At 35.1% G+C, this 25638-nt stretch overlaps 1 protein-coding gene, 1 non-coding gene and 1 pseudogene across 2 annotated transcripts; all 3 read right to left on the reverse strand.

Moving 5' to 3' along the window:
* Window positions 1-1604: 1604 nt before the first annotated feature.
* On the reverse strand, window positions 1605-12016 carry LOC18102738 (uncharacterized). Its single transcript, XR_008060349.1, has 10 exons — window positions 11218-12016; window positions 11011-11083; window positions 8372-8916; window positions 8181-8252; window positions 6036-6412; window positions 5723-5945; window positions 5553-5603; window positions 4603-4710; window positions 2096-2739; window positions 1605-1975 (listed from the first exon to the last, which is right to left on the reverse strand). It is a non-coding gene; the product is annotated as an uncharacterized LOC18102738 (transcript).
* Window positions 7934-9103, reverse strand: LOC18109473 (uncharacterized; annotated as a pseudogene).
* A 2705-nt stretch (window positions 12017-14721) lies between the features above and the next one.
* LOC7458607 (protein-tyrosine-phosphatase MKP1) lies at window positions 14722-20135 on the reverse strand. The gene is made up of 4 exons (XM_002316278.4): window positions 19856-20135; window positions 16885-19579; window positions 15792-15974; window positions 14722-14930 (listed from the first exon to the last, which is right to left on the reverse strand). The coding sequence occupies exons 2-3, from the start codon at window positions 19390-19392 to the stop codon at window positions 15918-15920; spliced, it is 2565 nt and encodes an 854-aa protein (XP_002316314.2). The 5' UTR covers window positions 19393-19579; window positions 19856-20135; the 3' UTR covers window positions 14722-14930; window positions 15792-15917.
* Window positions 20136-25638: the final 5503 nt, after the last annotated feature.

Below are 25638 nucleotides of genomic sequence, written 5' to 3' on the forward strand. Positions count from 1 at the left end.
TATTGTAGATTTAGCTATTGTTATTACATTATGAAATAAACAATAACTTATATAAAATATTTTTTATTGTTACATTAAACTATATTCAATTCCATCACATACAAAATTCATCCGACAAGGACTACAATTTCCATGACTTCCTGAGCGTGCAACAACATCAGGTAAAATATCATCAGGAACAAAATTGGGATTGCGTTCAAATTGTGCAAATGCTACGTCATCATGCGATCTCATTCTAATGTAATTATATAGTGCAATTGAATAATGTTAAACACTAATTTTTCAAATAAAAAACAATATCTGAGAATTTTTTTATTTTATTTTACTAGGTCGAACCCGGTCTAATGCATTTAGGTTTGGGTCGGACTCGTTCCGGCCCATGAACAGTGGGGACGCTCTCTATTGTTTTGCAAAGTGAACAACAGTAAAGAGTGAATTTACTAGCAGGATTTTGGAAAACAAGGATGAAAATTTAGAAAATGACATAATTTTTCCAGATCTGAACAAAGGAGACCTCTCGGGTTGTTTTGAGAAAATTTTGCAATAGTTAATTATATACACTGTCGGTGAAGGAGAGAAGAGAACACTCCCTTGTGAAAAACAAATCCAATTTGCTTTTCAAGAAACTGAGTTCCAGCTTTAGTTTCGGGTGAGACCCTCAACAATAAAAATATTGTTAATATCTAACCAAATAATTATAAACAACAGTTTTTGTAAACAATGGCGGCGCCAAACAAGCACTAAAAATAACCACGCCCTCGGCCCTACACAAAACCAGTGGCGGAGCCATATAGGGTAATGAGGGGGCAATTGCCCTCTTAATCTTTTTTTTTTCCCTTTAATTCCTTTTATATTAATATTAATAATATCTAGCAGATATAATTTTTTTTATTGGTTATCAATTAATTCAAATTAGTAATTTTAGGGTTGAGAAAAAAACCGAAAAACTGATTAATCGAGAAAAAAAAAATAACCGAAAAAATCAAACTGTGTAAAAAAACAAATTAACCCAAGTTAGTATTTTCATTTTGAAAGTATTCTTACATTAATTTTATTTGATATGAGTTAGTATATATATTTCAAATTAATTTCTCTATATATATAATGCATATCTACATAATACATAATATATAATATCGAATATTTGTTAATAATTTACCCCTTCATTTAAAAATCCAGTCCGCCACTGCACAAAACCACCAGTACTCTGGTGATCTGAAATAGCTTGCTTGGAGGCCGTGGTGGTTTTGTTTGCACCAATGAACCTCACTTCTCGATTCATTGAACATCTGCAAACATTACAAATGGCGTTAAGACCGTCTGTCGTAGATACGCATTTGCATGGACCAGGAGGACTGTAAAGCTTCGGGCGTGGAGTCTTTGCACTGGTGCAAGGCAGCAAGAAACGCATTTTGGAGACTTGGTTTGTATGTGAGGCTTTAGAACCGAATACTTATTGTGATGTCTGTGAGTAAGTTTCATTGCGCTCTCATGCAGATTTCCAAGGTGGAATTTGTGCTTGAGGCAAAGCAAACAAGTCAAGATAACCATTTCTGATTTATAATATAAAAATCTTGACTTCGTATAATACAAAGAAATGTAGATGAGGAGGGGAAACTACTCATTCCATCGCATTCTCATTGCACAAAACTCAAAATAAAGCAACAATGAAAGATAAATGAAAGAAGAAAAGCATAATAAAGCAACGAAGAAAAACAAAAGAAAAAGTCAAGCATCTTCAAAGGGAAGATGAATGATCATCATTGCAGTCCAAGAACAAAATTAAACTTCTCCAACTTATTTTCTAATTACTTCCTCACAGACATAGTAAATTTAGAAATTGAAGAACGCGCATCAACTCCTTTTTTTCTAATTCGATACTGGCTCGCCATCTCTGTCCTTAATTCAGCTTTGGAAGGAAAACAGCAGAGAGAGCATCCTTCGACAAAAGAGAAGCTTTCAACAATTCAAGACCCTGAAATTTATAAAAGAACAAGGGACAGAGAAAGCCACATAGACGTAGTATAAACTATCGTTAGACAACAAGAAAAAACTACAACGAACAATACAAGATAGAGTTCAAAACAAGCAGTACCTCATTGATCCCAAATTCAACAACTTTCTCCTCAAGAACACCAAAATCCTTGATATTGAACTTGTTTAGCATACCAACACCAGACACCATTGACATTGGAGAGACGGACAAATCACCTGTCACCATGTAAGTGACCAGGCCCTTCACGTAACCTCCCTGGTCACTGGTTGGCGTATCTGTGGAAGTGGAATCATTCATGTCAGCAAACTTAACTTCTTCACTGAGATAACAGGGATTACCATAGCCTTGTGATCTGCAATGACTACAAACAGAGTTATGAATATCTGACACGTACCCTGGATGGCTTGAGCAATAGTATAACTTCCGGTTTTCAGGGTTTTTAGTGTCAGGAAGCAAGAAATTTGGATTGGTGACCTGGGTTGTTATAGTTGGTTTCAAAAGGGAACCCTTGTTTTGGTTATGCTGCAGGTACGATTCATCCAGCTTTTCGAGGCTCCCATAAAGACTTGATATGCAGCCAATCATGGTTGATTTTGTGAGGAGCCGAATGACGGTACCCACAGGCAGAGCAAGCAGGCTAAGGAGGAAATCGACAAGTCTTTCCCTGCTTCAGCAAAGACGACTTTGTTGTGTTTTGAATCAATAAGAAGCTTCAAGCTGATTTTGGAGGATGACATTGTTAGCTACTTTAATGATCACTCACAAGTTGGTTTTGTTTTTGTTGCCTACTTGAAAGCAAATTAAGGTTTCAATATATAGAGAGGAAAAGACTCTATCAGGAGGCTTCAGTGCAAGAGGATTTTATGGAAGCCCACTACCTGGAAGGTTTCTAGGCTAAGCATGCACCACAAGAAGACTTCGATGCTAAGTTGTAAGGTATGGTGGAGACGGAGCCCACTACATGGTCAAAAAAGGAGTTTTTTTTTTTGTTTTTTACTCTGACATAGTTAAAAAACAATTATGAAAATAATAAAATACAAAAAATAAAATCTTTGCAAATTACAAGGATGAGATAAAAGAGAGAAAAATATTGAAGATACGATTTTATTGATATTATTAAAAAGATTTAAATCATATAATTTTAATGATATCATCGATATCTTAAAAGAGCCACATGAGCTGTTCAAAGATAAGTAAACTCGGCTATGTTTAAATAGTTCGTGTGGTTCATTTTATCCACTTTTAATAAAAAATTTTTGTGTTATTAAATTTCTCTCGTCAAGATTTTTTTGATAAAACCAATGGTCTTATTATAAAAATTTTAATATGTTTCAGTTTTTTTTTATTGTAAATTGTATTGGGTATTTTATAATTTAAGAGAGTTGTTATGACATAATTTTTTAAATTGTGTAACTTTTTAAATATTTTTTGTATTATATTTTTTTTTCACCGTGTCAGAGCAAAAAAAAAAATCGATAAAAAGGAGCCATACTATTTGAATTTTGAAGACAATAAATGGACTCAGCATCATGCTGGCAAAAACTTTCTGCACCAAAAGTTTGCTGAAATTATGGCTAGGATTGTGGCATAAAATAGAAAATTAATATATAAAATTAAAATAAATGGTGAAATGACAAAGAAGTAAAAAGTTTAGGTAAAATAGTATATTTTTTATTGTCGCGGTTTCAAACCGTGAAATCAATTTATTTTTTATGAGAGATATATAATTATATTACGAGATGATAGATAATTGCTTAATTTTTAGCCCCACTAATTTCTTGATTCCAGTTTTGTAGCAAAAGTTTTTTTTTTTTTTTTGTGTGCTATCAGAGTAGAAAGAGAAGCTAATTTGACATGAAAATATGCACTATGCGAAGTTGATTATTTATTCTCCTTTTTAATTATTTAATCATTAAGAAGATAACATGAGAAAAAAATAAAATTAATAAATACAATATTATTTAAAATTATATCACAATTTCCAAACACCATCGTAATTAAATATCATGATTGAGAATCATGATATTTAATTAAATATTGTTATTTCCAAATATGATATTTAAAAATATACTATTTTATCAAATTTGTTAAATTCCTGTATCATTTCGTAATTTATTTTATTTATGTGTACTAATTTCCCAATTTATCCAGGATCGTGGCACAAAGGCTGGACGAAGGGAGCTGGAATGTATTGTTTTTAGCAGCCCTTTTTGGCTATAAAAAGAGCCAACTTGAGAGCACCTATCAGCATTCAGCAGTACAGGGAGCACAAAAAATAGAGTGGAGCAAAAGAGAGGAAGCTGCTTTCGTGGCAGCAGCAGGAGCTGCAACTCGAGTGATAGAGACAGAGGTGAGGCAATTACGGGGTGTTTTTTTTTGAAGTATAATAATAATTTTTTTAAAAATGATTTTTTTTAGAAATATATTAAAATTATATATATATTTTTATTTTATCTGAATTATTTTTGACATCCATAAATAAAAAATAATCTAAAAATATAAAAAAATATTTTAAAACAATTTTTTATATATATAAAATACCAGCTCCAGAAAATATCTTAAGCCTTGTTTATTTATTTATTTTTGATAATCCGGGGTGTCCGGACCAGCTTACGCGCATCACGATTAATCCCCGGATCCATTGAATACCCTACAAGTCTATTAGACAGGTAAGGCATCGCAGGAATAACAAGTATACACGCTGAGACTTGAACCTAAAATACAAAAACAAGAAACCTTACCAAGACCACTGGACTACAAGCCTCGGTGCATCTTAAGCCTTGTTTATTCTTTTTGTGGAACTCGGGCAAAAATCGACGGTAATCGACGGTCCTAACGTAAGTTTATCAGAAAAGAAAAAGGATGCTTTTATTTTTGCAATTATAGACCTGCAGGATCATAGCTAGTTGAGCTCATGACGATGGCAAATTTATTCACAGTCAAGTGGAATATGAAAGGGCCTTGTGAAACTTGATGCCTGGCATGCTTGGCAAGCAAAGAAAGCTACAGTGTTTAATTGTGCCTGAGTTTGGTATGCTTGCGAAAAAAACTGAATCATCTTAGGTGAAGGAAAAAATACATAAACTTGATCGGGGTTAGAGGAAACCAAGAGATCAAATTCTCGGAGAAAGAGAAACAAGAAATTTGAAGAGGAAAGGAGAAGAAAGTTGGAATTTGTGCTTGAGGCAAAGCAAACAAGTCAAGATAACCATTTCTGATTTATAATATAAAAATCTTGACGGGAAACTATTCATTCCCTCGCATTCTCATTTCACAAAATTCAAAATAAAGCAACAGTGAAAGATAAATGAAAGAAGAAAAGCATAATAAAGCAACAAAGAAAAACAAAAGAAAAGGTCAGGCATATTCAAAAGGAAGGCAAATGATCATCATTGCAGTCCAAGAACAAAATTAAAGTTCTCCAACTTATTTTCTAATTACTTCCTCACAGACATAGTAAATTTAGAAATTGAAGAACGCCCATCAACTCCTTTTTTTCTAATTTGATTATACTGGCTCGCCATCTCTGTCCTTAATTCAGCTTTGGAAGGAAAACAGCAGAGAGAGCATCCTTCGACAGAAGAGAAGCTTTCAACAATTCAAGACCCTGAAATTTATAAAAGAACAAGGGACAGAGAAAGCCACATAGACGTAGTATATACTATCGTTAGACAACAACAAAAACTACAATGAACAATACAAGACAGAGTTCAAAACAAGCAGTACCTCATTGATCCCAAATTCAACAACTTTCTCCTCAAGCACACCAAAATCCTTGATATCGAACTTGTTTAGCAGACCAACACCAGACACCATTGACATTGGAGAGACGGACAAATCACCTGTCACCATGTAAGTGACCAGGCCCTTCACGTAACCTCCGTCCTGATCACTAGCTGGTGTATCTGTGGAGGCGGAGACATTCGTACCAACAAACTTGACTTCTTGACTCATATATCGAGTAATACCAGATCTGCAAAAACTACAAACAGAGTTTTAAATATCTGACACGTACCCTGGATGGCTTGTGCAATAGTACTATAACTTCCGGTTTTCAGGCTTTTTAGTGTCAGGAAGCAAGAAATTTGGATTGGTGACCTGGGTTGTTATAGATGATTTCAAAAGGGAATCCTTGTTTTGGTTAGGCTGCAGGTACGATTCATCCAGCTTTTCAAGGCTCCCATAAAGACTTGATATGCAGCCAATCATGGTTGATTTTGTGAGGAGCTGAATGACAGTACCCAAAGGCAAAGCAAGCAGGGTAAGGAGGAAATCGACAAAGTCTTTCCCTGCTTCAGCAAAGACGACTTTGTTGTGTTTTGAATCAATAAGAAGCTTCAAGCTCATTTTGGAGGATGGCATTGCTACCAAGTTGGCTTTAGGTTTCTTGACCACTTGAATGTGCGAAGTTATGATCGATATGCATATATAGAGGAAATGATTCGATCAGAAGGTCTGCTCCATGCAAGCTAGTTTTGGATTTCCCATGATAGAGTCATTTATTAAGTTCATGCATGCGTCCCATTGTTGGATTCCCCACGATCCGCTATTAATTTATTAAGATCATTTATTAAGTTCATGTATGCGTCCCATTGTTTCGGATTCCCCACGTCCCGGAAGAGTATTGTGTTTTTCCTTCCGTTTATTTCATAGAAAAAGTTACCTAGTTTTTCCACTCATTTTCATCCCTCAAGTTTTCTGCATTATATAGCAAAAGGCATTAAAAATCACAGAACAAATTAGTATTTAGTATTCTCTGACTATTGAGAAACTACTAGCTAAACTAGCAAGTCCCAAACCAAACAAGACCGAACCCGACCATCATTTTTTTTTTGTATAGAGAGAAGAAAATCAAAACCAAGAAAAAAATAAAAATAAAAGAGCCAAACTCTCTTTGCATCTGTGTATATAAAATATTTTTTTTAAAAAAAAAAACAGCAGGAATGAGAAAACATTTGTGTGAACATCCAATTATCTTATATAGAAAGCGGCAGCTTCCATGAACAGCTTTGCATTTTCTGTATAGCCCGGACCAGCCCTCGAAGGGCAGCGGCGGCAGATTACGAAGCAATTTAAAAGCATTTTTGAAATTGACATTTTCATCACGTTCTATATTACATGGAAAAAGTTTGATCCTTTAATCAGCAGATTGTTGCAAGTCCAGCAGCAGAATCCAAGTAGCAAAATAGGAAATTAATTGGTAATGTGCTGATCTTTAGCTCTATCTGTAGAGCAGGACTAGAGATCATTGCTGATTGACCATGCTTGATATGTACTTTATTCATATATTGCGAAGCTCGATCTCTCAACTAATAATGGTCTTGCCAATGAACTATAGCTCTATTGTTATTACTATTTTCCATTTCTTCAAAACATCTCGAGTTCAATCATCTCCTTTATATATATATATATATAAACTAATAAATAAATGTCTTGCACGGGCACTAAAACATCTCCAATGTCTAAGGTCAAGTACTCTGTAAATGAGTATGAGCAGAATCTCGTAATGACAGGCAGGTGAGTCTGTTCCTAACCTCATCAATATTAAAATAAACAGTGCCCAATTTGTCAGGCCGTGTAAAAGGACATACGGTGCCATCTTCCATCCGCACCAATACTTCGAACAATTTTCCAAATATTCTTATCAACCGAAGCTACACAAGGATATCTTTTTTCCAGTTTTTGTGGCAAGAAACAAAAATCTGCAGTATTGGGCTTGACTCCCACATGCCTTTTCGGCTAATCTAAAGTCTTGACATAAGCCCAACTGGAAGGCTACAGTTTGCAAGTTAGTGAAACAATAATTTCCACATGATTAGAGTTAGATTAAGTGTTTATTCTCTTTTATCACCCTCATTTTTGTGTGATTGCTATTTGTGGAAAAATTGATTTCAAGGCACAATATAAAACACTGAGAGATAGAATTGACATCTGTAGTCGATAACCAGGGCTGTAAAGAAACAGAACTAAACAAACTCTTCTTCTCAAGAATGGAAGGGATGAGAACCTAACACAATCACTAACAGACAGAAGATGGGAATTGCTAGAGAGATCCCGCTAGTCACATCAACATTTTTTTTTTGTGCTGCATAATTCTGGAAGTCCTGCTGCTGTTTTACACCAGTAAGAACTGTCTGCCTTGGACAAGCCTTGCTCTCTATTTGGGTGGATCACAATATCTAACCGTCTGCTTTATCCGGAAAACAGTAGTCAGAGCCTCATTTGACAAAAGAGAAGCCTTCAACAATACAATAGCCTGAAATACATAAAAGAACAAGGACAAAGGAAAGCCGCATAGTATAAACTATTGTTAAACAATAATTAAAGCTACTGGTTAAAAACGAACAGTAAAATGCGGAGTTGAAAAGTCATTACCTCATTGATCCCCTCCTCAAGCACACTAAAATCCTTGATATCGATCTTGTTTAGCAGACCAACAACGGACACCATTGACATTGGAGACACTGACAAATCATCTGTCACCATGCAAGTGACCAGGACCTTCACGTAACCTCCCTGATCACTAGCTGGTGTATCTGTGGCGGCGGAGACATTTGTACCAACAAACTTGACTTCTTGACTCATACAAGTACCATAGCCTTGTGATGTGCAATGACTGCAAACAGAGTTGTGAATATCTGACACGTACCCTGGATGGCTTGTGCCATAGTATAACTTCCGGTTTTCAGGCTTTTTAGTGTCCGGAAGCAAGAAAATTGGATTGGTGACCCGGGTTATTATAATTGGTTTTAAAATGGAATCCTTGTTTTGGTTAGGCTGCAGGTACGATTCATCCAGCTTTTCAAGGCTCCCGTAAATTGTTGCTATGCAGCCAGTCATGGTTGATTTTGTGAGTAGCCGAATGACGGTACCCACAGGCAAAGCAAGCAGGCTAAGGAGGAAATCTACAAAGTCTTTCCCTGCTTCAGCCAGATGACTTTGTTGTGTTTTGAATCAATAAGAAGCTTCAAGCTCATTTTAGAGCTGTGTGTATATACGCATGCTGCTTGCCAGATGGAGACTAATTCAAGGGGAAGATGAAATACGGTTGAAGGGAAGGTTTGCTTCACGCTTGCCATTAATTGTTTTATAATGGATGAGAGCTTAATGAAACTTTCTTTGAACATTCTTTTATGTTTTGTGTGTTGTTGATTTGATAAACTGAACATCCTTACTTATTAGTCTAATATAATACAACATCTTTTCACGACAACGTTTTGCTTTGCTTGCATCAATAAGAAGCTTCAAGCTCGTTTCGGAGGGTCATGCCATGGCTACCAAGTTGGCTTTCGATTTATTGACCACTAGAATGCAAAGTTATCATCAAAGTATATATAGAGGAAATGATTCTATCAGGAGGCTTTCACTGCACGGGGAAGAGAAATAGTTTATGAGAAGGTCGAATCCATGCAAGCAAGTTCTGGCTTTCCCATGATAGACATTTTAGTTCATGCATGCAAGACGTTGTTCGATTCCCCACGAACAGCTATTAGTTAATTTAGTTTTATAGTATTTGACTAACTGCGATGAACGATGCTGGTAAAATAAAATTATGGTACTGACTAAATTTGAAAATATGAAATGATAATAAAGTCTAAGCCACTAAAATTGGGTTTGGAAATTGTGGGCATCTGTTTTCCACGAAGAGTATAGTTTTTACTTCCATTTATTTCGTAGAAAAAGTTACCTGGTTTTTCCACTTACTTTCATCCTAGAAGTTTTCCGCATTCTACAGCAAAATGCATTAAAATTAGCAGATTACGAAGCAATTTAAAAGCATCTTTGAAATTGACTTTTTCAGCAAGTTCTGTTTTACATGGAAAAAAGTTTGAATGCTCCCATTCAGATTTCCATTGCAGCCATTCAAGGTAGAATTTTTCTGGAGGCAAAGCAAGAAGGATATCCACGAATTCTTTGATGCTTCAGTGATTCATACTCCTCTTGACAAATATATTACGTACCACTAGCTTGTACGGAGCCTAATGCAAGGGGAAGATGAAATATGATTGAAGGGAGGTTAGCTTCATGCTTGTCATTAATTGCACAGTGATGATTTTTCTGATTCTTTTGGTCATTGAAACTATAGATAGATGTGACAGTCGAGCTCTTCTCTGGCAAGGGGACAAAGAAGGGACAGAAGGCAGAACAAAACAATATCGAATTAAGCATAAATGGGGCATTTTCTACCTCGAGAACAGGCATCTACTCTTTGATTTCTGGTGCTACGACCGAACTATAGAAAAGTTGTCCTCAATCCCGTGAGATGTTTTTTTTTTTTTTTTACCCCTGGGATCTCAATGTGTATTTTTATATTTTAAAAAAAAATTAAAAAATTTAATTTTTTTTTATTTTTTTAGCTTTAATTAATATTTTTTATATTTTCGGATCATTTTGATGTGATAATATTAAAAATAATTTTTAAAAAATAAAAAATATATTATTTTAATACATTCCTGAATAAAAAATATATTAAAATCAACTCAATTTCAAACACAGTAAAAAGGTGCAAGGCCTGCTTACTTCTAGTTGGTTTTTTTTACACTGCTAATTGTTTTGATCTTTATGTTTTTCCACAAATTTAGTGATTTTTATGTGTTGCATAATTAACGAATGCCTTGTATCGAAAGCAATTGACGGTTCCAAAATTTGTCGCAAAAGCAGATTCAAGACATCTGAAAGGAATCAGTCTCTGCTATCTTTTCTTTGGATTAACAATTTCTGATTTATAATTAAAATTTTGACATTAAAAAAAGCCCAGACAAAGAAATGTAGCATTTCTCAACAATAAAAAAAAAGCGAAAATGAAAGGTTAAAGAAGTCAAGCACAAAAAGGCAAAAAGTCAAGCATATTCAACAGGAATATGATGATCACGATTTCATTCCAAAAACAAAATTAGAATTTTCCCAACTTAATTTCTAATTTCTGCCAAGCAAACACAGTAAATTTAGAAATTGAAGATCGCACATCAACTCCTTTTTTTCTAATTTGATACCAGCGCACCATCTCAGTCTTTAATTCAGCTTTGGAAGGAAAACAGCAGTGAGAGCATTCTTTGACAAAAGAGAAGCTTTCAACAACTCAAGACCCTGAAATGTATAAACGAACAAGGGACAAAAAAAGCAGCATGGACGTAGTATAAACTATCGTTAGACAACAACAAAAACTACCATGTTAAAATTGAACAATTCAAGACAGAATTTTTTAAAAAAAAACACTGTACCTCATCGATCCCAAATTCAACAACCTTCTCCTCAAGCACACTAAAATCCTTGATTTCGATCTTGTTTAGCAGACCAACAACGGACACCATTGACATTGGAGACACTGACAAATCATCTGTCACCATGTAAGTGACCAGGCCCTTCACGTAACCTCCGGCCTGATCACTAGCCGATGTATCTGTGGAGGCGGAGACATTCGTACCAACAAACTCGACTTTTTGATTCATATAACGAGTATAGCATTGTGACCTGCAATGACTACAAACAGAGTTGTGAATATCTGACACGTACCCTGGATGGCTTGAGCAATAGTATAAATTCGGGTTTTCAGGCTTTTTAGTGTCAGGAAGCAAGAAATTTTGATTGGTGACCTGGGTTGTTATAGTTGGTTTCAAAATGGAATCCTTGTTTTGGTTAGGCTGCATGTACGATTCATCCAGCTTTTCAAGGCTCCCGTAAATATTTGCTATGCTGCCAATCATGGTTGATTTTGTGAGGAGCCGAATGACGGTACCCACAGGTAAAGCAAGCAGGCTAAGGAGGAAATCTACAAAGTCTTTCCCTGCTTCAGCAAAGACGACTCTGTTGTGTTTTGAATCAATAAGAAGCTTCAAGTTAATTTTGGAGGCTGCCATTGTTAGCTACTTTAATGATCACTAACAAGTTGGTTTTGTTTTTGTTGACGACTTGAAAGCGAAGGTATCAATATCTAGAGAGGAAAAGATTCTATCAGGAGGCTTCAGTGCGTGAGGATTTAATGGAAGCGCCTGGAAGACTTCAAGGCTAAGCATGCACCAAAGGAAGACTTTAATGCTAAGTATGGTGCAGGAACATGTTTTTAAATTATGGTTTCGGACACAACACTGTTGTTATGTAAATAGGCTAATTGGTTAATTTACTTTCGTCCTTTAATTTTTTGTTATTGCATTATTTAATTTCATTCATTTATTTTTTCAAAACAATCTAAAAAACAATTTAATTATTTTTTTATCTCTTTAAGCAAGAAAATATATCTTAGCCCGACTATTTTTCTTTTTTTAAAAAAAAAATATTGTGAAACAAAATTATAACATACATATTCTATTTACTTTTCATGGGTTTGCAAGGTTTTCCTGTGTACAAAATAGATGTTTTTTTACAGTAATTTTGAGAAAAAGGAAATTAACTTGTAAAGTAGCATTGTGCATGACCCCACCATTATTATATAATATGCTTACCAATAGTAAGGAAGGAGATGTCATAAAGAAGGGACCTTTTTTTTCTAGTCCTAGAGTGTTTGTTTCTTATGGTTACATCCAACGGTGGCCATTAACCTTTTTCATGGACGGTGCTGAACATGGCAGAAGCTAAGTGCGTGGCGTGCACCTATCATTTGTTTAGGATGGCCATTTCTTGCTCTTGAACTTTTAAGAATTATCACTCAATTTTCCTTTTCAATTATGCTTTATTTCATCTCAAGACCATCACAATTTCACTTTTTCTTGATTTAACATTTAAAAATATTGATTTAAAATTTAAAAATTTTATATAAATTTTGTTAATCTTTACTTAAACTTGTACAATCAAGTTTATAACTTTTTACCCGATAATAATAAAAACTTCAAATGTTAATCAGTCAAAGTTTTCTTCAAGTTTATAACACTAGTCGGCAGTTTAAAAGGGAAGAAGAAACTAAATTTTCAGTTTTTCTAGCTTATTTACTAAAACACCATTAATGAGTTTACATGTTTTTTTTTATCTGACTGTTGCTATTCTCTAATGGCCTTTTAAAACTTCAATTATTCTAAATTTTTAACTCAAGATAGTGTTAAGAGGATCTTCGTCAAATTTCAATCCAATCCAAGATCAAATTAAAAAATTATGTTCAATGGCGTAAAACTGGTCAGTAGATGATTTTACATCAAAATCCAAATTTTTTTATTCAATTATTGTTAAAACCATATCAGTTATTTTAATAAGTCCTTGAAAATATTTTCTTATCTCAAAATATATTTGTCTTTTTAATTATTTGTTTCATTTACATATTTACTATAGCTTCATGATAACATTTCTGATTTTTAACTAAGGTTTACACCAACAATTTTTAACGCAGTTTTTTTTTAACTTTTATTTCTCATATCCATTTTAATTTCTCATAATTATTTTTTCATTCTTAAAACACATTTATTTTTAATTTTTTCTAATTCTTCTATCCATCAAAACTTGTTAACGGTTTCTTATATCCATCAAAAATTATTTTCTCATTCCGAAAACCCTTTACCTGCTGGACCTGCAACTATATAACCACTCCAAGATATGAATAGACGTGAATCATAGCATGAAATTCCATGTGGGTAGGTATGCATATGCCTCTTCAGTACAAAAAAACAGACATGCCCATATGAATCTGCAAACATGTAGTGATGATCATGATACCATACCACTACAAGACAGGCGGGAATCGGCATTAGGGGTCCATCATTTATCTCTTGTTTATTGCTACAGAGACACATTCCAATTGATAATAGTATCGTTCCAGAGAAGTGACCCGCGTTATGCTGTGTGCTGGGTTAAATTTTTTTATAAAATAAATAAAAATGTAAACATTTGACGATGCTTGACAGTGCCTCTTACTTTCTGTACCAATATACGGTAAATAGCTGAGCTCTTTTAATTTTTTGTAATTTGACGATGCTTGATGGTGCCTCGTACTTTCTGTAAATATACCGTGTGCCTTCTCATAATTGAAAAACTCACAATCAAGTTTCATCTTATTCAACTATGCGGACTGAAGCATCTTTCAATTTTTGGATTTTTGTCCATTTTATCTATCAAAAAGGCCACATCACATGTCCAAAACATGGACCTTCGCAGCAAAAACTATGGCCTGTCTGAGTTAAGCTCGTATTTCTTTTCATTTCTCTGTTTTTTCCCTCGAATGTATGACAAATTCACGGGCAAATGAAGAAACCAAGATGATATTAACGAGAACTAGTTCGGGTGATTTTCTGCGAGCTCCAAAGGGAATGGCAAAGAAGACGGCTAAATGAACAAATGGATGAAAGTCCCTATCAATCCATCAGGAAAACAAACAGAACCTTCATCATGGGTCTTTATCAACTTGCACAAGATTAATATCATAAGTTTTGTTGACAAATGATCAGATAACTACAAAGACAATGGCTTAATTATTTGGTTGCTTATCTTATCCACAGAGTTTTCATCAGAACAGCATTTCCTAATCGAAAGGGCACTAGGTCAACACCACTAATTTATCAATGCAAATGCAAAAGCAATATGTGGTTGATTAAGGCCATGATTGCTACTCCTTCAAGCAACTTACCCTGCATAACCTCTATTCCAGATGCCCGGATGAGATACCTCTGCTCACCCGATCCGAGAGCCAGCAGTCCGTGTAAAAGAAGGATGACTAGTTTTAACAACCGGCACCCCAGGAAGCTCAATCAAAATTAATTTCAACAAGCATAATAAGTATGGACAAATCATATCTTACAATCTAAACAAAAAGAAATTCCATGTAGGAAAGTAAATTAACCTCAGAAGAGAAATTTCAAAGTATATAATTTGCCTGAAAAAGCCTTCAGGAATTTGTTTCTGGTAATATTTGAATTTACAAGAACATTCAATTGGCGGACAAAATGATTCTGTTATGGGGTGTTTCAGCACTGTACAACCAGGAGAATAGCCACAAAGAAGCTTAGAAAGCAGCCACCTGCAAACAGTATGAGAAAACAATGACTAGGAAGGAAAAGAGAAGAAACTCAGATCGTTTCTCATAAAACAAAAATATGCAGATTCAGGTACAGTGTGCTCAAGTTTAGGATTCTAATATTTTCCTCCACTTGCAGCAGAATTGTTGATCCCATTTGCAAGTAACTTAGGGACTGCACAAGTTCTCTACTGGAGGACCTAGTGGTGGACACACTTGCATTCCACTACCATCTTCACTAGGAGAAAAGAGGAAATTGAAGAAATGGCTCAAACTGCAGTTGAGCCATTCTGCAAATTTTTATTTATCCTAAGCGTCATAAGGTTCTCTAAAGTATCCACGTGGGGGTTAACTGTTAATGTGTTGCTTTACTTCACTGCTGTTTACAACATTAAAGGCATCCTCTCTGTATAATTAGCAATTATCAAAACTGAAGCAAACTCCACAATGATCAACACTAAAAGCAAACGTATGTTTAGCTGTTAAACAATGAGCAAAGCAACAAACTTAATTTGCCCAAAATTTGAGTTTCCAATAAGTGCAAGAGAAAACAGGAGGAAAAGGAATTTCCCTGAAACTGGCAGCCCCCCCCCCCCCCCCAACAACAAAAGAAAATGCCCAGGCTAGACAAACACATATCAGATCAAAACACTACATCATAAGCAAACAAGGGACTGTTGTGCCTCACATAACACCCACAGTTCTTATTTCAACTGGATGTCACAAAAGGCCATAAATTAGCTAACAGTCTGCAGTGTGGCAGAAAAGGCCTCCTAAAAGCTACATCCCTAGTGCAGAACCACATAAAACTTAATAACGCATAGATACTTGCTAGTTTTGAGTTCACAGAAGGTCATTAATTACCTCACTGGTTTTGCTGCGAGAATTGTTTTTAATGCCTAAATACTCGTGTTGAAAATTAGCGCAGCTGAAGAAATTGGAAGAAGGTTTAAACTTCTGAATTACAGAACCCTCCATTTTCCAGTGTTGTTACAATGCACTCAACAATGCAAGAAATTCTGCTGGTTCTTCATCTTCTTTGACCACCTGTCAATAACAAGCAATTATGATGCAAAACTATGAGCATGGTTCTACTCTCTCGGATTCGAGAAGATAAATAAATAATAAATTTTGGCCCCAATGCATGGTTAGGAATGCAAGCAATGGTTGGCAGAGGATAAGAGATGAAAAAAAATGGAGTTGCAGACACAGTAACAACCACCAACTTGAGTAACAGCGATAACACAATGAACATAAAAGCGGGTGATGCTAAGGTAAAGACAAGAAGCTTCAATAGAAGTATCCACCAAAGGGAAAGGAGATATATTTTGTTGAGATTTTCCCATGAACTTGAAAGCATTCCACACAAATTTCCATTTGTTCTTCCTAACTAAGTTTCATAAAAAAAGTAAAACTTTTTTACTAGTAAATCAGCACAGCCTTACACTCTTATTGCTCAAATGTGTCCACATCCAAATATTTACTAGCTCTTTATGGGAAATAATTGAATTAGTTCAGGAAAGGCACCATCAAGGCACACAAAAAATATAGGATAAGCCCCAATGGCACGAGAGAAGGGAAAAGGAAGGAAGGAAGGAAAGGATCTAATTGTATGAGATTCTTTGGTTGCGTCACTTTCTCAGTCCCAGTGACAAAGATTTAAACAACTTTAGCTTCTCAATAGGATACTTAGAAAGAACTACTGACATGTTCTTTCCCTTACATATATTAATCACCAACTTTCATGTTTAGGTGACCTAATTTCAAAGTGATTATACTGACCACAGAAGAAAAAAAGGAAAGATGATTGTGAACAAAAGATTTAGTTTAATAGCAATTCTATTTTACTTGAGAATCTTGATGGCAAATATGCAACTAAAGAGTAAACATCAGAGGGCATTGCAAAAGTTGCAAACAAAAGGTAACGCTGCCTGAGGTTCAAAATATAAGTTCATACCTTAACGGTGACGTCCTTCCGAAGATGCATTTGAGTTAGAACACGATGACCAGCTTGACTCCAGTCAATATGTTCAGAATCTGCTAATAGTCTGCCGCTATCTAACTGAATCAGGCCTTTCTCATCAGAAAAAGATTTTCCTACCCAAAAGTATAGAATCCTAGTCTCACATCTGCCTATACCTCTGGATGGCACTAAAATGACAAAGGCTGATTTAGAATCCAAATCACCGGTACCCAATGCTGCAATCCTTTCTAAACTGGGCCAGCGGCATACCAGAGGTTGCATTATGTTATGACTTAGAGCAACACTTTCCTCCATCCCATTCAACATGGAACAACCTGAGCCTTCTTCGACATGGCAATTTTTACCCAGTTCATCAAAATTATTTACAATGGAGGCTTCACTGTGCTGTAAGTCAGAACTAGCTACTCTATCCAGAGATATGTTCGGCATGCACTGTTGAATTGAATGTCTACCTTTTTTAACATTATCCTTGGACTCAAAAACAATGTCTAAACTATCTGAATCACACCAAGAGAAGGTTTTCTCGTTTATCCTGGCACCCTCTTCATGGCTGGCAAGAGAACTTGGAGGTGTATTGCTCACCCTTGTATTATCAGTCACTGTTGGCAGCTTCAAAGACTTGGACAAGCTACCTCTGCGCTCGGCAAGTGAAATTGAATATTTTTTGGACGGTGAGGAAGCTGCCAGCGAACATTGCCGGGACATGCTGACACCATGAAATCTAGGAGTGTTCGATAATGGTTGGGAAGAAGATTTAGATGTGAGAGACAAGTTAGATAAATTAGACAACGTTGACGATACTGGAAGAGAACATGATGCTGCTGAAGGAGAATCTTGCGAAGATTCTGAAAAGTACTTTGAGCTAGAGCTCGAATCAGAAGAGATAGAGTCTGGAGAGAGATACAGAGGTGAAGAGGATGAAGATGATGATGGCGATGATGAAGAAGGTGATGGTGAGTGCACTATCATCATAGAGTCTGAATAGACCCTGGAAAGGAATATCTTCGGTGCTGAGACAAACTCCTTCATGTCACCAGGGGCAAACTTCCGCCTTAGCACACTCCAACTGCTTTCTCTAGCAGGAAGATGGGTTTCATGTTCATTCTCTGATGTCGCAAATGGAGGCACAAAACCCCCCTTGATGGCTTTTTGGAAAATCTCAAAATCAACATTATATGCATCCACTTTCCTCTCACCAGGGAAAATCTTAGTTCTGGATTCCCCACTATCTCCTCCATTAGCAGATTTATCCATCAAAGGTAAATAATAAGAGAAAGCATCCCAAAAGTAAGCTGGTTCTTCACCTTCTTTAACCACTATTATTGGTCCTAGAGCTCTTTCGTACCTAACAATCTGGCAAACTGCCCCTCTCGCATCCCTTTCCATGATAGCCTCGCAATTTTTACCTATCCAGACATATATTGAAGAAGGTATATGAACAATAAAGGCACCTCTAGAATCCAGAGCAGATAGTGAAGGATCATTCAGCATCCTTGGGACAAGATGCAAAGGGTCATAGGGTGAGTGTGGAGCGATTCTATACATCCTCAAAAGAGAACTAGGGCTAAGAGGGAAAGCATGAACCCTCTTTTGGCACTGTAATAACTGGCAAGCAAAACCCATATTGGGATCTGCAATCCCTCTCGCTGCCTTCACATATTGAAATGCATCATCAAAACTCTGGCCCTCTCTCCACATAAGATACGCTATCACCAATGAAGTGGACCGTGAAACCCCTTGGCAACAATGAACAAAAACCCTCCCACCCTGTTCCCTGACATCTTCAAAATAATCGAAAACATCATATAGAATACTTGTTATATCCTCTGATGGACTATCCTGCAACCACAGAGTCCTATAAACAAAATCAGCCTTGAAATACTCTGGACAAACAAAACCCACACAATTTAACACATGAGTAATCCCATTCTGCTTCAAAATTTCCCTCTCTCTAGCAACAGCATCCCCACCAAGATACACATGTTCAGCAACTTTTGAGCATTCCTTACCAAAGAAAGCAATTCTATCCTTCTTCACCAACCCAACATTCCTATCCGGGTTCCTTTGAATCGAGGACAAATCAAGTTTCAACCTTTCACCACTCTTGTTCCCACTAGGTGTAGGCGGTTGTGGCCACTCTCCCAGATCATCAGAACTAGCTTTTGGCCACTCGTCTACACTTCTCCGAGCAATCGACAACGGCTGCAAAGGTGGCAAGCAAGACCGTGCTTTACTGTTCTGTTGGGACCGTGGGGTTAACGGAGCAGGATACCTCCGGTTTTGCCCACTACCGCTGTTATTACCAGCAGGATTCCCGTTCGGATCTATAACACGATCTTGCTCTTCTGTTCCAGGGTTTTGTGAGGCAGTCCTGGAAGAGGACCAGGACACAGAACGCCAGAACACCTTGCGGGACCCACCAGCAGAAGGAAGCTGGCATGGAGCCAGAGGATTATTAGAGGCGTCTTCTTTGTCCACCATGCCCGCTCAATACTTCAACAGAAGGTTATAGAGACCTAGGATTTGAAACCAAACCCAGAAAATCCAAGGACTCCTTAATTTATCCTGTCTTTCTTTTATCTCTTGCTATTACTCTCTACTTCAATTGAAGAGAAAACATGGTGGGGTTAACTAGATCAAACTGTGTGAGTCCTGTTACACAGTGTTACTGCAGACAAATAATTAACAGCAAATCAGCATCAAACTACCCAGTCGATAACAAAAAGATAACACAAACAACATAACACTAATCAAAGATTTGAACTTACAACTAGAGAAAACCCACGAATTCGAAACAAAAAAACACCCAATTTAAATTTGCAAGCCCAGGTTGTATGCTCAGAAAACAAGGATTAAAACCAAAAAAATAAAATCTAGTGTTTTTTCACTTACTTGAATGCAAAACCACACAAATAGAAAGGGAGAGATTAGATTTGAGACTTACAGTGTGAGATATGAAGGTGAAGACATGTAGATTTATGAGGAAAGGGAGGAGATTGAGGAGGCAGCAGGACATAGAGGGAAAGTGAATGGAAGAGAAGGAGGGCAGAAAGAAACAGTCTTCTTATTTTTCTTTTTTGTTTTCAGTTGTGACTCTGTTTCTTCATTTGACTAGTGATTTGATTTCGAAAGAGAGAGAAGACAGCCATTAACATTTCTTCCTACTCTTTTACCTCTTCTTCTTCTTCTTTCTTTTTTTTTCCACAATATAACAAAAACAAACTCAGCGGCCAGCCACAGCTAGCATTTATATAACATCCTTGACCATGCCTCTTTTCATTTCAAATAACTGATAATATTTGAAAAATTATTCATGGTGAATATTTGAGGATGAATAGTATTTTTCTTAGGTGATTAATTTGATTTTAAGAATAATAAATAATAATAATAATAATTGTTGATGTAATCACATGGAATTCCTGAGTACTTGTATAGTTTATCACTGAATTATTGTTCAGAGCAAGTGGTTATGGTTAAATTTTTCCAACATGAAAAAATTATTTAGGTGTTAATGTTTTTTCTAGTAATTTTTTTCACCTGTATAGTGTTAATTTGACGTGATTCAGTTGATTTAAGAGGTTCAAATATAACTAAGATGACCAATAAAAATATAATTTGACAAAAATAATCCAAGGTGATTTTTTTAATATTGAAACGACAAGATATTAGATCGAATCAGGCTTAATCTATCAAATTCATAACCTTGGTCAGAGATATTATCATAAAAAGCAAATCAAAATAAACTATAAAACTCAGTTTTCAATCAACTAATGTTAAAGAATCAAATTAAAAAAACAATTAAAAAATTACACAGAAAAATAATTCGAGTCAACCTATGTTAACCTGTCAAAACCATGACATGGGTCATGACACTAGGATAACCTCGTGGAAAGAACAAAAAAAACAAACCCAGGTCAACCTTAATTAATCTAGCAAACCCGCGACTTGGATTATGAGATTGAGGTAACCCCATAAAAAATAAATCGAAACTGAAGCATAATTTTCAATCAACTCAATATTGATGAATGAAATTGAAAAAATAATCAATTTAAAAGAGACTAAAAAAAGACTCTAGTTAACTCATCAAACTCGTGGTTGTGTTCACGAGACTGAGATAATCTCATGAAAAACAAATAAAAACAAACCAGGAAGAATAATCATAGTCAATGAAATGTTGAATGATAAAATTGAAAGGAAAAAAATGAGCCAACTAGAATTAACCCACTAAACTCGTAATCTTGGTCACAAGACTTGGACAACCCCATAAAAACACAAATTGAAACATATAATGAAAATCAATCCCCAACAAATTAAATGTTGAAAGATGAAAATAAAATTAAAAATAAAAAGAATTTAGCCTCCGAACCTCATACAAATCAAACCGAAACAAATCATAAAGTTTAATTCTCAACAAATCAAATGTTGAATAAAATTGAAATCAAAAAATATTAATAAAATGAATAGTATTTTATGAGACGATTAACAATAAAAACACAATATCTTTTAATATTATGATAAATCTTTCATGAATTTAAAATATCATTACCCACCATGAATTTTATAATGATGTCTCACTAATTACTATATCAAAGATTAGTATGGAAAAAATAAAAAAAACATTAACGAATGAGATTAACGAACTATACATGGTGCAATTAGCGAACCATAATCATGCCTATCTTGTGAGTAATTTACTTTCCCTTTCCTCCTCCTTCTCCTGGAGTTCAAGAAAGAGCAGGTGGGTTACCTGGTCAACACATTTTAGTAGCCTTTGGCTCCAAGGATGGCGGTATCATAATAAAACTCATGACCTTTCCCCTCTTCCATTGGAATTCAAAAAGGAGCAATTGTGTTGGATGGTCAAAGCTTTTGGTAGCCTTTGGCTCTAAGGATGGCAGTATCATAAAACACATCATCATGCTCCCATAGTAAGTGCACCGTGGCCCATTCCATTTCAAATGCCCACTAGCCTATTTGTTAGGGGAAAAAAAAAATGCTAGCTCGTCACAATTATCATCTCTAATATTAGTCGAGATATATGCAAACTGACCCAAATATCTATATTAATAAAAAAATTAGAATGTGCATCTAACTTTGAGGAGTATAGCTCAACCGATTAGACTTTGAGTTTGCTCCGCAGAGATCACTAGTTCGAGTGCCACAAATCTCGAGGCCACTGAATGCTTACTCGGTCGTTAACTTCAGGGTCTCGGAGGATTAGTCAAGGTGCGCGTAAGCTGAATCGGACATCTATGGTTACAGAAAAAAATGAGCATGTAATTTTTTTCTTCTAAACACCGGTATCCAAAAACTCACTAGATGCTGATAAATTCAGTCGAGTCGGGTCAGCTCACTAAAAAATAAAGCTCTGAGATGATGTGCTCCGTACATAAAATTCAAACTCAAAATCTTATTTAAAAAAAAACAAGCGTTAAACCACTTAAATCATCTATCATCAGATAATCATGCATGTAATATATTTACAAGCAATGCCATGCAAACAAAGATTTAATATAAAATTTTCATACAAACATATGCCACGTTTTTTTTTACTCATTTACTGAGATATAAATTTGTATGTAAATTTAATATATAAAAAACTGTTCTTAGATCGTTTCCATGTATAAAATTCGAGAAAAAGAAATCTTAAAAAGTATGAAATCCAAACCTAATTTCACTACAAACAAAATTCCAACCCAGTCCCCGTATTTGTTTTTTTCTGGCAATACATCCACAAGATGTGTGAAACTGAGATTCTCTTTCCAGGTCAACAGAGGAGTGGTCCATGAAATCTCAGCCATTGAATAGTGATCACATAGATTGTCTGAATGAACAATTTATCCACTCTCTTTTATTTATTCATTTCCTTTGAATGGTGGAAAATGTTGGCACACAGAATTTACGAGTATAATTTTTTTTCTGGTATCATTTACGAGTACTTTCTTTTCAATTTAATAATAAAGATAGAAATTAGTTTTTTTTATTTTAAAAAAAGAAAAACAGTAAAAATAGACAACCAATATGAATTTACTAGTTTTCTATGCGAAAAAGACATAACCCTTTCGAGCTTACTGTATTTGTATAAATTCACACTGTTTTATGTTATTAAATAAAAAATAAAATAAAGATGATGATATTTCAATGATTGTTTAGTTATTTAGATTTTGGTAACATATAAAAAAACTATTTCAATAAAAAAAAATTAAATTATTAATTAAATTGATCTCGGCTCTTAATACTATCACAGGAACATAGTAGCAACATCAAAGCCAGTGAAAAGCATAGAGGAGTGGCACTTGCCAAATCTTGTGATTGTACAGCAAGTCAGTGTGAGCTGAGATGAGCAGTGATAGTCACACCCTATTCACTATTCAACATTTTTATTTTTTTCATTATTAAGGTGTATTTAGAAAAGTGGTAAAATTGGATTCAAAATGATTTTTACATATAAATATATTAAAATAATATATTTTTTATTTTTTAAAATTATTTTTAATATCAACCCATCAAAACAATTAAAAATTATAAAAAATAATTTTAGAGAAATTTTAGAGGAACGCAATTTGAATCTCATTACCGGACCTACTTTTTTTTTTTTTTTAGTAATCGTGGGTGTTCGGAGTAGCTTATGTACATCTCGACTAATTCCCCGAGATCCTGAAGTTAACGACCATGTAAGTCTCTAGTAAATCTAAGATTTGTGACACTCAAATTGATAATTTTTAAAATACAAATTTAAAACCTGATCAATTAAATAACACCTCTGATAATTCCATACCTACTCTTAATCCGTCACGAAGCCCAACTTTCTTCCTTGTGACAGATAGTCTACGGGTTTTAAGAGTTAGTTTGACCACTTAATTTAGCCACGACAATGGCTACGACCTGGGGAAAAAGTAGAGTGGTTAGAAAAACAAAATATGCATACAGAATAAATGTGCCTTATCAATGCATGGACAGAAGGGAAGTAATGACTGTCACGAGGAGGAGATGTTTCAGAAGTTGTTGCGGTCGACGGTGAATGGTATTTTTCAGAGCGTGTTTGGCAGTGTGGTTACGGGTGCTTTTCAAATAGCTTTTCGTGCTGAAATGCATGCCAATGATATTTTTTTATTTTTTAAAAATCATTTTTGACATCAGCACATCAAAACGATCCAAAAAATACAAACCACACTCAATTTTAGCAAAAAAAAAAAAATTCAAATTTGGACGAAACGCAGGTACAAACGCAATACCAAACCAATGTGTTTTATAATTGAAAATATTTTAAATTAATATTTTTTTATTTTAATCACTAAATATATTAAAATTATTAAAAGAACATGTAAAAAAAATAATTTAATGCTTTTCTAAATAAAAAATAGTCTGAAAAACATAAGCTAACAGAAGAAGCCTAATTTCTTACCTACCTGGTAAACGATTTTTTTTCAAACGATATTAATTACACAACATTTATAGTATATAGTTTCGAGAAATTTAATTAACTTGAAGGTTTTCAACTTGGAAAGTCGAGGAAGAAAACAGACTTCATCACCCGTCACAACAACCCATTTGATTTATATTATCTTTCCAAATTATTGTTTATAATATGCTCCTCTCAATTTTATTTTCTTTCTTATAATTTTCTTATTTATTATATCATTCTCTTGTTTCTTCTGCGCATTAATTCTCTAGATAAGCATTTAAATCAATTCATAACTAAACTATCAAGACTTTTCCTAGACGGGTCAAATGGGTCATGAAGATTCTTTTGGATACTTTTACAAGAAATCTCTTTCTCTGATGTTTTGTAGTGTGCTTGGAATTATGGTATAAAATGTTTTTTTACCTGAAAATATATTAAAATTATAAAAAAAATATCAATTTAATATTTTTTCAAGTTAAATATATTTTTAAAATGCACTAAAATACAATTTTAAATACAAAAACAAACGGTGTGGCGTGGAAAGCAAATTTACTGACCTCATAAGCTGTTACTTATCTGGGAGTGGTATGTTTTCGGAGCCCTTTATACTTTCCCAGAGAGAGTAAGCAAGAGACCAAATATTTCAGCATATGCTCAGCTGCATTATTTCTATATACTGCAATGACTTGGGGATGTAAAACTACTTTAAAAAGGCAGCACTCTCATAGTTCTTGACTAGAAAAGTACTCAAATCTTGGAGCCAGATAATCGAATAAGAACCAGCTCACAAAGGGCCAATCAGAAGAGGAGTGCAAGGCCTCGGTGGAGAATTGGGAATAAAAGGAAACCAAACACACATGAAAAAAGGAAAATTTGGTAAATGAGATCAGCTTTACCAACTCATGAGCATATTTTTCCACTGTTACGTGAAAACAACACCTGGTAAAATATGTGGAAAGAAGAGACTCATGGGTCACACATTAGAGGAGAAAAATATCTCACTTGTGGGGTTTCTCCTGAAATCATCATTTAACAAAATGGTAGGACCCCGGTAGTCTTGTTTCAAGATCATGCAAGCAACTTGGGAAGTTCAATCATTTCCCCGTGCAGCAGGGAAGATGGCTGTTGAACATGGACAGGGATGAAAGCTAGAGACGTGTGGTTCGGTTTAGGCAATAGTGATACTTCATGTTCATCACTTGTGGTTTAGCTGAATCAAGTTGTTCTCAAAGCCCTGTGCTTTGATTTCTAATCTAGGAGGAGATCCATAAACTTGGATTTTACTTCAGAACCTCACAGTTTTAGAGCCTTGGTCAACAAAA

This window comes from Populus trichocarpa, chromosome 10, assembly GCF_000002775.5.
Source record: "Populus trichocarpa isolate Nisqually-1 chromosome 10, P.trichocarpa_v4.1, whole genome shotgun sequence".
NCBI classification, from domain to species: Eukaryota; Viridiplantae; Streptophyta; class Magnoliopsida; order Malpighiales; family Salicaceae; genus Populus; species Populus trichocarpa.

What these genes read in the sequence shown, in the direction of transcription:
- LOC7458607 (XM_002316278.4), bottom strand. Translation starts at nt 19,392, where the DNA reads ATGGTGGACAAAGAAGACGCCTCTAATAATCCTCTGGCTCCATGCCAG. An exon ending in GGAAGGACGTCACCGTTAAG is followed by an intron (nt 15,975 to 16,884) that starts GTATGAACTTAT and finishes TGTTATTGACAG; the next exon opens with GTGGTCAAAGAAGATGAAGA.